The 13658-nt window shown below is 48.4% G+C and overlaps 1 protein-coding gene across 1 annotated transcript in view; it reads right to left on the reverse strand.

The window, feature by feature from the left end:
- LOC126273271 (leucine-rich repeat-containing protein 43-like) overlaps positions 1 to 13658 on the reverse strand; it is a 254891-nt gene that overhangs the window by 78580 nt on the left and 162653 nt on the right. The window contains exon 6 of the mRNA XM_049976815.1: positions 1750 to 2030. Within this exon, the coding sequence (XP_049832772.1) occupies positions 1750 to 2030 (281 nt within the window). The remainder of the gene's footprint in view (positions 1 to 1749; positions 2031 to 13658) is intronic.

Below are 13658 nucleotides of genomic sequence, written 5' to 3' on the forward strand. Positions count from 1 at the left end.
AGCTTCAATTCGCAATCAAGTTTTCGTTGGCTATAACAATAAAAAAAGGCTCATGGTTACGAAAGGGGAAAAGAAGAGATGGACAGAGGTGGGGGTCGGAGGAAATGGGCAAAAAGGGAAGGAAGAGACGGATAGAGAGAGAAGGAAGGGATACATCCAGAGAGATAAGAAGAAGAGGAAATGGACGGAGAGAGTGTGGGGGGGGGGGGGGGGGGGGAGAGGAAGTGGTGATGTAGATTGAGAGGGTGGAGAAGGTGATCAGGACGTACATACAGTTCTCATACACATTAGAAATTACGAAACATTGCCTGGTTCGCCAGAGACATCATTAAATACCATACGCAAAAAAAATCTCGTATCCTGCATTTGAAGATTTGATTGTACAATTGATAAGAGATATTCGAAACTTTCATACGAGATTATCAGAAGATTTTTAATCTGAAGTCTTCTGACTCCATTCAATAGCGTTGCCCGATAACTTGAGTATGTGCACCTCTGCAGCCATTCATTCACCGAGTCATTTCATTTTTTTAAGCATTTTTTCTTCAGTAGTAAAGCAGCAACGTTGATGGGTGCTCTGGTTTTCAAACACGACATTGTTAACTTCCGGGTTAACTGTCTCACGGCGTGGAAACACTTCTATAAGCACTTACATTCATATCTGAAAGAACAGTCACTGTTAACAAACCACAGCTGTAGAAAATACTTGGAAATTTATTCCTTGCCTGCAAATTCTTTGACGTCAGCTGTATTCGCTATAGATCTACTACCAAACTGTGCCAACCCAGGTCTCGAACGCAGAATAGATTTTGAAGTATTTCGTTAAGCTGTGTCTCCTCTTTCAAAAATGCCTGTAAGTATTACAAGCGTAACCGCGCATACCACGATAATAAAGTTGTCTCGGTTCCTCGTTGTTTCATTCTCCCTGTTGCCAGAATCCGAGTAATGTTGCGAGTATTAGGAGATGAATTTAGTGGACTACGATATAAGGATGTCGATAACCCACAAGGGTAGCCGAGAGCGCTAACGCGCTGCTTCCTGGACTGGGGTAGGCGCGCCGGCCCCGTATCGAATCCCCCCGGCGGATTAACGACGAGGGCCGATGTGCCGGCCAGCCTGGATATGGTTTTTAGGCGGTTTTCCTCATCCCGCTAGTTGAATACCGGGCTGGTTCCCATGTTCCGCCTCAGTTGCACGCCTCGCAGACATCTGAAAAGTTTCGCACTATTCCATGGATTACACTCGACGCAGAGAGTTGGGGTACACTAATTCCGTTCCGGGGGGTATGGAGTAGCGGCAGGAAGGGCATCTGGTCACCCCTTAGAACATGAACATGCCAAATCGGATTAACGATGGCTGACCTGGAGTAACTGTGGGACAAGGCTCAAGCGATAGATAAATATAAGGACGTCGACAGTGTGACATATGGAAGTCTGGGTCAGTCCAAGAGCGTGTGTGCGGATAGTCGAAATGCTAAAGGCGTGAGGCCCTGTCGAGCACAAATTTTCATTGGGTGGTAGATCTATACCTAACAAAACTGGTGTCAAGGAATTAGTGGTTAGAGAAATAAATTTCCAAGCAGTTCGGCAAGTGACCGCATCGAGTTCCTGAAACTGACCTGCCCAGTCGACTTTCAGAGCAAGTTCTTGTTCTAATGTAAACACCTCAGCAGTTGCTCGCAGAAGTTACTTGCGGAAGTTACTCTTTAGTGGCCACGCCCCTTGAGGCAGAGTACGCAAGTTGGGATACCTGCTGGAGGACGACCTTGACCCGCACTTGTGAGCGGAAGGTGTCCCGCAAGGTGGAGAGGTCCTCTGCCGGCGCCGGCAGCTCCAGGGGCTCCGGGTAGGCCAGCAGCTTCGCCCAGGGCAGGTCGGGCGTGCGGAACCACGAGCTGCTGCATACTACCGGCTCCTCCTCCACGCCGTCCAGCGGGTCTGGTGGAGGTGGCTCCGTCTCCGCCGCCGCCTCGTCGTCAGACTGCGCCGCCGACTTCTTTCCTTTGCTGTCCTTCTTAGAGCCTTTGGCACCTGCAACCGAAAGAAGCTTAGCAGAAGGTCGGGTAGTATCGGCCAAGTATGCTTTTTCGAAATTAAACTGCACAACAGAATAAAAGAATCACTTCCTCGAAACTCCGTAATTCCCAACCATTGCGACACACTGCGACGCTTAGGCTTGAAATTTGGATCAAAGGTTCCTGTGCAACGGTGCAAAAGCGTGGCGCCCTGCGACGTCACCTTCGGACCAGACAACGATTCTAACTGTAAGGTGTCGACACATGCGAATTAAAAAAACCAGAACTCAGACGTTCATGTGACGTGTAAGCTGGACTAGAGGTGTTACATTGGCACTAAATTTCATCACAATTTTGCCATACGCCATCGTGAACGTGCCAGGCGATCGGAAGGTCTCACAACCTCTCTTACCCAACTTTTCAACCCTTCTTTTGACGTCCCTGCGCTGGAGGGCAGCACCGTGATGCCCAGCATTGAAACCAAGCCGTTCTCGTATGAGTGACCGAGGAAAACGTTCCACACGCAGCACTACTCAGAATAGGGACGAAAAGGCCTCAGGGAGTGGCATACAGGGCTTCAATGAACTCACCCCTTTCCCCTGGGGTGGTGTTTCCCAAACATTTCGCGGTCGGAAACGACAGCTGGCAGTGCGATAAGCAACAGGAAGACGTTCTGGACAGCATTTAACACTGCTGATAGCTTCAGGCGTTTCAATCCTTTTCTAATGACATTGTTGCGCTGCATCCCCATCGAACGTGATCGCACCCGTTTGGAGCGCAACACGACGGCAAAGTTTCGCTCTCTGTAGTGGTTGGAAGCACTAGGGACCGATCAAAACAATTAGGCGAAATCTGAGCGTGATCCTAAGCACAAAACAATGCTTATGCTGTTTCAGCGCTCCTATTTTGTGTTATGCTGTGGCGTGGTCACTTGCGTGTTTAAAAAGACAATGAGTTCCTCTAAGACACCACAGTTTGGCAAAATTCTAGGTGGCACCCACCAACCTCTATTGAGAATATTAAAAATATACCTGTACAACAGACCTGTGACGAAGACCTAGGCACTTGAAGACTGGCAAGCCCTTCGACACTGTGATTCCGTATGGTTTACTATCAAGTGCAAGAGCAGCGGTGGATGGGTGGCATTGAGGGTTTCTCCCAGCTTGATTTTGATTCACAAATGTGTCAGAACAGACACCCAATTGTGTTTAATAAAGCGGAAATTTTGCTTGCACCTAACTACTGGGTCTCTGTCTTCAACGAAGCCGTTGAGATCAGAAGCGGCTATACCCTTTGTTGTACATGGAAGCGGGCGATTGATGCTGAAAAGCAACAGAGAAATCAGTTATCATCCACCACTTAATGAATTCGGCATCGCTAGCAATGTTCTTAAGGCACGGATATCGACATAATCTCTGATATCATACGGAAGTTCCGTGACTACGTGACGTCTCCATGACATAATTCCGTAAAATAAAGAACCTAATGGCCTACTGAAACCTAATCCCCTGACGAAGACGATGGAGGAGACCGTCGAAACATCGAAAATGCCTAACCTGACGCTGCGAGAAATCTGTAAACAGTTTACTCAAGAGTGACGACGCGAAACAGTACGTGGTCAGCTTGTAAGGTATACTGATGTCATAACGTATTGAACAGTGTTGTCGGAGCTGTGAGCGTCTTTTCCATCGAGGTAGCATTGTCTTGCTGTATGATGGCGATAATGCCCCAGCGTTAGTGGTCACACTTCATCTTGGAGTCTGGGGTAGAGTGGATGTTGGGGCTGATTGATTGATTCATTGAAAGGGGTTATGGGACCAAACGGCGAAGTCATCAGTCCCGAGATTCTGAAGTGAGTCACAGAAGAAAGAGGGTCCGCTAAAAGTGGACGGATCCAGTCAGGGGAGTCAAATTAGAAAACAAGGATCATTAAACACACACGGTAAAGGCATAAAAGGTGTAATCAAACTTAAGAACTGGAAAAAAGGGGGGCGGTATGGGGTCAAAGACAGAGAAGACTGTAAAAGAAGTCCCAACCACAACCAACCTGCCCCTGCTCCAAGACTACAGTAAATCTGTATATCTGTCTCGGTCGGGCACACAGTTTTAATCTGCCAGGAAGTTTCATATCAGCGCACACTCCGCTGCAGAGTGTAAATCTCATTCTGGAAACATCCCCCAGGCTGTGGCTAAGCCATGTCTCCGCAATATCCTTTCTTTCAGGAGTGCTAGTTCTGCAAGGTTCGCAGGAGAGCTTCTGTAAAGTTTGGAAGGTAGGAGACGGATACTGGCAGAAGTAAAGCTGTGAGTACCGGGCGTGAGTCGTGCTTCGGTAGCTCAGATGGTAGAGCACTTGCCCGCGAAAGGCAAAGGTCCCGAGTTCGAGTCTCGGTCGGGCACACAGTTTTAATCTGCCAGGAAGTTTCAAAAACCACTTTCACGGAGCAAACTGAGGGCGAGTTCAACTATCCATGGATCGTCTGCTAATATTAAATTTAAGGAATCGGGATGACTATACTTAACATGAAGGGCCGAAAGAAGGGGACGCTCCACCAATATGTGAGATATCGTCAGTTTGGCTCCACAATCGCATTGCGAGGGTGGGTCTTTACGTAGGAAGAAACAATGGGTGAGCCTGGTGTGATCCATGCATAAACGGCAAACTGCACTAGACTCCTTGATTGAGGGGAGTTTATTACTATGAGCATTCCATTTTTGGGCAAAGAGAGATTTGAAGTAGATCCGCATATCCCCAGCTGGAATCGTGACAGGAAATGAGGGGTAAGTATGTGCTTCTCTAGCCATACGGTCAGCCAGTTCATTTCCAGGGATGCCCACGTGACTTGGGACCCAGAGAAAGACGACTGAAAAGACGACATGCTCAAGGTCAGAGAGAAGGTCATGGATAACAGAGACAAAAGATTGAGGAGAGTAGCATCGGTCAATAGCCTTTTCGCTGCTCATGGAGTCTGAACAAATTAAAACACTGTGGATGGAGGCCTGAGAAACAAAAAGGAGGACCCTGTGCATGGCTAGAAGCTCTGCTGTGAAGACACTGCATGATCCCGGCAATAAATGGTGTTCTCAGCCTGTAGGAGATGTGAAAGCATATCCTACCTTATCAATTGTCTTAGAACCAACAGTGTAAAAGACGCCGAGCGCTGTTGGCAAGTGGGATTCACTCATCCCTTGTGAGGCAAACTGAGGAGCTACTTGACGGACAAGTGGCGGCTCAAGTCTCGGAAGCTGACACACGGCTGGGAGAGCGGTGTGCTGACCACATGCCCCTCCATACCCGCATCCAGTGACGGTTATGGGCTGAGGATGACACGGCGGCCGGTCGGTACCGACGGGCCTTCATGGCCTGTTCTGGAGGAGTTGAGTTTTTAGTGTAAAAGATGGTGGCATCTTGGTACTCTGCAAGGATGCCCACACAAGATGCCAGAAAACCATAGGAGCGACAGAGACCTTAGGACCCTGGAATAAATCGATCCTAATTCGTGGTCTAGGCGCCATCCAAGGAGGGGTATGGAGAAAAACACATGGGGTGCAGTCCAGTTAGTGGAGAAGGAGATCCTGACAGGGAAGTGAGACGCATGACAACCGGCAATCCCACTCATGGGTGGGTGTTAGAAGGGAGGCATCCCTCATAGTGAAGAACATGGGCTGCACAGGATGGTCAGGGTATTGGCGAATGGCGATTGCGTAAGAAACAGGAGGTTGGCTTCGTCGGATGTGCAGAGGGGGAATTCCCGCTTCTGTGAGGAGACTATCAACATGACTAGTGTGAAAGGCACCAATGGCCAGACACACCCTACAATGATGGACAGGGTCAAGGAGTTTCAAAGTGGAAGGAGCCGATGGGCCATAAACCGACTACCATAATCTAGTCAGGACAAGACCAGAGCACAGTAAAGATGGACAAGAGTGGAACAGTCTGCACCCCAAGATGTGTAGGCCAGGGAGTGGAGAGCATTAAGCTCCCTCATACATGTAGTCTTTAGGTGGTGAACGTGGGGAAGCCATGTCAGCCTATTATCAATAATAAGGCCAACGAAACGGGACTGTGCTACTACATCGAGGAGCTGGTTGCCTAAATAAAGTTCTGGATCAGGGTGTACTTGGGTCGACGACAAAAATGTATAACTCGCGTTTTGGAGGGAGGAAATTGGAAGCCATAGGGGGTAGCCAATGCAGAGGCCGGTCAGATGGTGCCCTGGAGCTGGCGCTCAGCAGATTCTACCAATGGGAACTGCACTGGATGCAAAAACCATCGACGTACAATGTCAGGGTAGCAGGAGACCCAACAGAGATCACAAGCCCATTTATGACAATGAGGAAGATTGTGACACTCAGTACAGAACCCTATGTGATGCCATTCTCCTGAATGTTAGGGGCGCTGAGTGAAGTGAGAACTCGAGCCCAAAAGAGCTAGTGAGAAGGATATGGAGCTTGGGCTAAACGTGCGATGGAGGGGCATACATCCACGCAGATGCTTAAAAGTGAGGAGGTTCGTCTGTTATGGGTGTCTCTTAAACCGCTGCAGCGCCTGTCAGCGGTCCTGGACAGCGACTATCACATTCTTGGTCCACCATTGTACCGGTCGACGACGAGGGGGACCTGTGGGTAGGGGGACAACAGTGCCAGCAGCATGGAGAATAGTGGCAGAGATGCCTTGCATGTCTACGTCAATGGAATTCGAGAAGGAGGACTCAAAGTTCGCAGTAGACGTATATCAAAGCCAATTGGACGTGCAGAATACCCAATGTGAGGGCCTGTCTGCCTGGCAGCAGCAGGGGAACGATACAATCACTGGAAGGTGATCACTGTCACAAAGGTAATCATGATATGACCAATGTAGAGAAGTCACGAGGTCAGGGGAGGAGATTGCGAAATCGATAGTAGAGGTGCCATGAGCAGCACTGAAGTGGGTAGGGAAACCATCATTGCGGAGACACAAATCGAGATCCGTGATATGTAGGTCAATTAAAATGCCCCTAACCATTGAAGTGACACTCTCCCACACTAGGTAGTGGGCATTGAAGTCCCCAAGGAGAAGAAATGGGGGCGGGAGTTGCTGGATTAAGGCAGACAGTGCAAGGTAAGTTAATAGTGACTGGATCCCCTAATACCTACTTGGAGGCGATAATGGTTCGTCTGCTAACGACTCTGTCAATCACCATTTGCAATTCTACCTCCCTCCAGGTAGCCACTACCAGATGATACCCCAGGGCCAGCACAGTTTCGACAGAACGCCTGATAACCATGAAATGTTGGAGAGAGGTCATCACAGAAATGCGTTTCTTGAAGAACAAGACAGAACACAGAATAGGAGGAGACAAGACTTTCAATTTCTGGTAGGTGGCGATAGTATCCATTGCAATTCCATTGGATGATCGTGTGGTGAGAGCCCAAGGTAGACATGAAGAAGCTGAGGAGGAGGTCAGGTCACTTGGTCAGCAGTCGTCACTGACAAGGTTGGGGTGATATCTGTAAATGCGATGTCAGATTCAGATTGCAAGGGGGGAGATGGCACCTCTGGGGCACCGGGGGTGCCTTGTCTGGGGATTTGTGTTTCTTCTTCTTCTCCTTCTGAGGTGGAGGAGGGAAGGGCACAGAAGGGAGTGCAATAACCGGCAGATGCTAAAGAGAAGGGCACTTCTTTGGCCGGGGAGGAGGAGCGACTCCCTGGTGGGAGGTCGTGGGAACTGCAGGGGAGAGGCAGGAGAGAGAAGGGTGGGGCTGGAGTAAAGACGAGGGAGGAGGAGAAAATGAAGTAAGAGAGGCCAACGTTGAGGGTAGTGAGACTGGATGGAGTCTCTCATACTTTTGGCAAACCTCAGCTAAGACAGGCGATCCAGGGACTGGTATTCTTGGATCTTTTTTCTATCTTGTAAGTGAGGCAATCCCGGGAACGAGGGGAGTGGCGATCAGCACAATTGACATACACAGGTAGCGGAACACAGGGGCTTCCCTTATGGAGTGGGTGGCCAGTCACCACACAAAGGGTTCACTAGACAGTGGAAAGACATATGCGCAAAACACAAGCATAGGTGGAGGGATGTATAGCTTCACATCACATCTGTAGCATATAACCTTGACCTTCTCTGGGAGGGTATCGCCCTCAAAAGCCAGAATGAAGGCTCTAGTATTATTGTGGTTGTCTTTGCCACCTGTCTGTAAACGTTGAACAAAATGAATGCCACGCCACTCCAGATTAGCCCGGAGTTCCGTACCAGTTTACTCTCTGGACCATATTCAGAGATTGGTGAGGAGTGATAGTTACCAGGACAGTGCCAAGACGATCATACACACGAAGAGCTGAGGACTGGGTGGCAGACGCAGCTTTGATCAACAGGGAGCCTGAACACATCTTACTAAGAGACTCCATTTCTCCAAACTTGTACTCAATATTTTCCACGAAAAATAATGGCTTTGTGGCAGTGAATGTGCCCCATCCATCCTAGTACAGATGAGGTAATGAGGAAAGGGTTTCCTCCCAAGATGGCGAGCCTGACCCTCCTCCCATGATGTAGCCATAGAAGGGAAGGTTGTCAGGTCATATAAGCAGCATTCAGTGATCCTTCACCATTTGAAGAGACGGCCGTTTGAGAGCGGTCAGATTTTTGCAGCTTGACACGCTTCATGCACCAATCATGCACCCTGATTCAACCCACTGTGACCAGGGGCTGCCCGCGTGGGCGCCACCCCGCCATAGCAAGGGCCATCTGGCACGGTGACCATTGCCGGAATTTCCGATGCTCCAAGAAGATAAGCAACCACTCCTTGGCATACATGGGGAGGGAACAGTTCAGGTATCAGTACTGTGATCCCTGTGTTATTAGGGGGCTCAGCCATATGGGTACATAACAGCCAAACCATACGGACTGGCTACATGTGCTGGTGACGTAGCAGTGTGGAAAGGGGCTACAGTGGGAAAGGGAAGCGTGCTGAATTATTATTTGTATATAAATACACTCATGCACGTATAGGATTAAAGACATGCATGACTATGCCTGCTTTCAATAATATAAGGAGTATTTGCGATACGTGCGTAAATGTACTAATAAACAGATGTTCAATTCTTTACGATTCGTTATTATACGCTGCCTGACAGAAAACGTGAAGGACACAGAAGTGGAGGAGTAAACGAAATGAAACTTCACGGGTTGAAAGGATACGTGATACTGTTGCAGTGATTACTAAATCTAGTTAAATTTACATGGAACTATTCAATATCAGCCCATTTTTCAGTATGACTTTGCACTCCTTCTGGTCTGGATGCATGCACTGACTCCATTCGAAAGCGTTTCGAAAAGAAAACTCTCCCCATTTGCCGGTCCGTGATATCCTGCGTACTGGCACTGTGAAGAGGATGACGTCTGAGGTAGTCTGATATATGTTCTATTGGTACAGATATAGGGTCTTGCTAGCCACAGGAGCATGTCAACATCATGCACACAGTGCAGAGACGCCTGTGTCCTGTTGGAAAGTAGGACTACGATACAGTCGCATGAGAGATACGACTAGACTGCTGTTTGCGAAGACCATTTTCTCCTTAGAGTTCCCTCAGTCACTACCAGCCGTGACCTGATGTCATACCCGATGTTTCCCCACACCATGACTGCAGGAGCAACAGAGCTGTGCCTATCCAAAACACTGGAAGAATGAAAGCTCTCCGCAGTCTGGGGCAACGCAGAACTGGAACTCATCACTGACTACAATGGGACGCAGTTCATCAACAGTGCATGCTTCCCGGTCACTGCCCCACTCCAAACTCAGCCGTCTGTGTTGTGGTGCCAGCGGCAGCCTACGCACGGCATGGCAATTCCCCAGTCCGGCTGCTGCTAGTCTCCGACCAGACACAGAATGGTACAGCGAGTTCATCACTTTTTCTCAGATGGCAGATGCAGAAGTGAAGGGGTTACGGCGGTCTTGGTGGACAATACGGTCATCTTCCCTTGTGGTGGTCAGACGCGGAATATATCCTACCACACCTGGTAACAACACCAGACATGAACCACACTAATGCACTGATGGCCGTTGCACCTGTCACGGAGAACTGCGACTAGAAACATTCACATATCCACTCATAATGTGGATGCGTACGAATTTACATTGACATCAGGCCATATCTTCTGGGTGCTTCACATTTTTGTCAGGCGGTTTACCGCAATTACGCCTTGCCAGGAGTGTACTACAATGATTATTATTATTGTTATTGTTACTTTGTAAAGAAACACGATTAGTTGTAGGTATACTTGTGTTCGGTGGAACATTAGAGACAAAAGATGCAACTCAAACTAGGTACGGCGAGACTAATACGCCGCCTTAGCCTGTTGTCCTAATACCGCTGTTCCAAGGCTTGCACTCTCGTACAGTATTCAACAGTGTTGCAATACTATGAAGAATGTTCGTTTCAGTTCCAGATAGCATTTGTTACTTTTGGTAAGAGGAATGAGATCTTCCCTTAACTTGCATCCCCACCGGCATATCACCAACAGTCAAGGGGATGAACGATATGAGGAACAGTGTTTATGGAGAAAAGGCATGTTGTTGGGATTGGACTGTATGCGCTGCAGTATATACACTGTCCAGTGACCACCCATCAAAAACCAGATAAACTACACTTTGCAGCTCGGACTGCTGTGGGGCGTGTGCGAAGAGAGTAAATGGGTTTCTGTCAGATTCTGACAGTGTGGAGCCATGCCGATTCCAGTGCCGTGACCAGCTGCGGTGTTGCCTGATTGGATTGTTTGGGGGAAGAGGCCAAACAGCGAGGTCATCGGTTTCATCAGATTAGGGAAGGACGGGGAAGGAAATCGGCTGTGGCCTTTCAAAGGAACTATCCCGGAATTTTCCTGGAGCGATTTAGGGAAATCACGGAAAACCTAAATCAGGATGACCGAACGTGGGATTAAACCGTCTTCCCCCCGAATGAAATTCCAATGTGCTAACCAGTGCGCCACCTCGCTCGGTGCTGCGCTAAGTTTCTCGGTTGAGGATTCATGGCGCCAACAGTCCGATCGATGTGGTCCCACGGATTATCCATCTGGTTTAATTGCGGAGAGTTTGATGGGATAGAGAGTACGGTATACTCATCCTGGTGCTCTTCGAGCCACGCACGTACATTGCGAGCTGTGTGGCAAGTTTTACTGTCCTGCTGGTAGATGCCTTCGTGCCAAGGAATAAAAAAACTGCATGTAGCAGTGGACATGGTCCTCAAGGATAGACGCATACTTGTGTTGATCCACTTTGCGTTCCAGAATGACGGGATCACCCAGCGAATAACACACAATCATTTCCCAAACCATAACTGTTGCATGGCGTTTGCTTTCCGACGTTTCACGCCATACAGGGCAGTGGCCAACTGTCTGATGGAGCATTAAACGTGATTCATCTGAAAAGGCTACCTGCCGCCTCTCAATGGATGTGCAGTTGCGGTACTGATGTGCAAGTTCCATCATTTGTCACCAATGAAGACCGGTCAGCATGGATGTATAAACCATGAGGTCCATACGCAGCAACGTTTGCGGGCCGGCCATTGAGAATTCACTGTCGGTAGCCCCTTGCTCCATCTGGACCGCAATTTGCTCAAACGTTGCACATCTATTTGCCCATGGACATGTCCACAGACGTCTTTTTTTCTTCTTTTTTTGTTATTTTAATGCCTTACAAAAGATAGGCCGGCAACTGGCTACCTATGCCGCTCTTCGGCCACAGGAAAACAGACGGCTAACATGGAGACAGAAAAGCAGACACACTTGAATGGTAAAAACAGGAGACATAAATAAGGAATGATAAGAAGGTGTTCGCAGAAGGCACTGGTTATACAAGTAAGATCAGCAGTGGACACAAACGGAGACAAACAGTTTCACAGCGAACGAAGGAGCACACTGAAGAAGAATGCTGACGCACTTAGACAAAAAGAACACTGTAGAACATTGGTGATGATCTTCGGCACACTGAACACACTGAGGAGATGGGGGAGCTCACTGCCAGTGGTTGCAGGAGACAGGCAGGGGCAAAAGAGGGGGATCAGATGCCAACGGGAGATAGGAAGGTTGAGGGGAAGGTAGAGGGAAGGGTCAGGTGTGGAAGCATGGGGAGAGGGGAGGAAGTGGGAGAACAGAGAGAGGAGGGGGGGAGGGAGAAATGAAGGTGAGGAAGGAGAGTGGGAGCCCTGGAGGAAAAAGGGGGAAGGTAGGAAAAGAAGGGGAGGATTACAGCTGATTGGAGGGGTAGATGTTTTCAGGAAGGGGGAGCTGGCAGATGCCACCTTGGGCATGGGTGGGAGAGTGTGAAGATGGATAGCAGGTGCAACGCAAGAGTATAGGCGCAACAGTGGGATGGGGTGGGAGAGGATGGGAGAGACAAGTGGGTGGCGAGGATTGAGTTTGTGAAAGGTGTAGAGGATCCATATCCGTTCGAGGAAAAGGAGGAGGTGCGGGAAAGCGATCAAATAGTAAAGGATCTGCGTGGAGGAGGGGAGACGTATGTGATAGGCGAGGCGGAGCGCATGGCATTCAAGGATTTTAAGAGACTTATAGTAGGTGGGAGGGGCGCATATCCAGGCGAGGTGAGCATAACAAAGGGTGGGGTGTATGAGAGACTTAGAAGTGTGGAGGATTGTGGAGGGGTCCAGACCCCAAGTTCGGCTGGAGAGGCACAGACGTCCTTCACCTCGTCATCTATGACTTGTGGTGCAGTTGCCTCGGCGCCGGATTTGGATGCCGCCATTTTCCCATCGACAGTATGCTTTAACCACGGCAACAGGCGAGCAGATTACAAACTTAGCTGTTTCGGGGATGCTTTCAGCCTTGGCCCACCAGCTATTTACCGCGTTCCTCGACACAGTTTATACACCCTCCGTTGCTAGTGCTGCTACCTACAGTCTGTGAGTCGTTATCGCACGCTCACATCGAAGCTAGGTGGTGGTGGTTGGGCCGTGCAGAATGCAAAAATGTTTGTCACAGCCGCTCTTTAATAAGAAACACTTCATGCAAGACTTTCTAAATTTCTTAAACAGAGGTTAAATTTATGCAGTAGACTGAAAAACGGAATTCAAATGACAAATAACGAGCGAAGTGAACTCATTTGTAACTGCCTTTCGTACTCAACACGTTTAACGCACTTAACAATTGCGCCAGAAGTGATCACTGTAAATTTTGTTTATTCGGGCGAAATAAAAAAAAATCAAGGAGCACTCTCGCTTTAAGCTATTCTTTCATACTGTGTCTAATAGCCTAAGGCTAACCCCGTTTGTTTTCAAGCGATATTTTGAGCATGGAATAGAATATTAAGACTAATATTGCGAGCACAGTGGTTAAGGTATTAGACTCACTTTCTAGACAGTAAGGGTTCATATTCCCATCCAGCCATCCAGATTTATATTATAGCAACTTCTCGGCTGGTACTTTGAAAAGGACGCAGTTGATTTCCTTTCCCATCCTTGTGTGTAAACCATGAACTCCATTTCTACAGGAAGATTAGTAATGGTTATTCATTACTTTCACCCTTTGAATTATATAGTCTTAACACTTTCCTCCCACATAAAATTTCTCTCGTATTGTTTGTAGTTACTGACACGAATAAATCCAACGGGAATTGCACCATTCACTCAAAGAGACTAGGCACAATGAAG

Source organism: Schistocerca gregaria, chromosome 5 (genome assembly GCF_023897955.1).
Source record: "Schistocerca gregaria isolate iqSchGreg1 chromosome 5, iqSchGreg1.2, whole genome shotgun sequence".
NCBI classification, from domain to species: domain Eukaryota; kingdom Metazoa; phylum Arthropoda; class Insecta; order Orthoptera; family Acrididae; genus Schistocerca; species Schistocerca gregaria.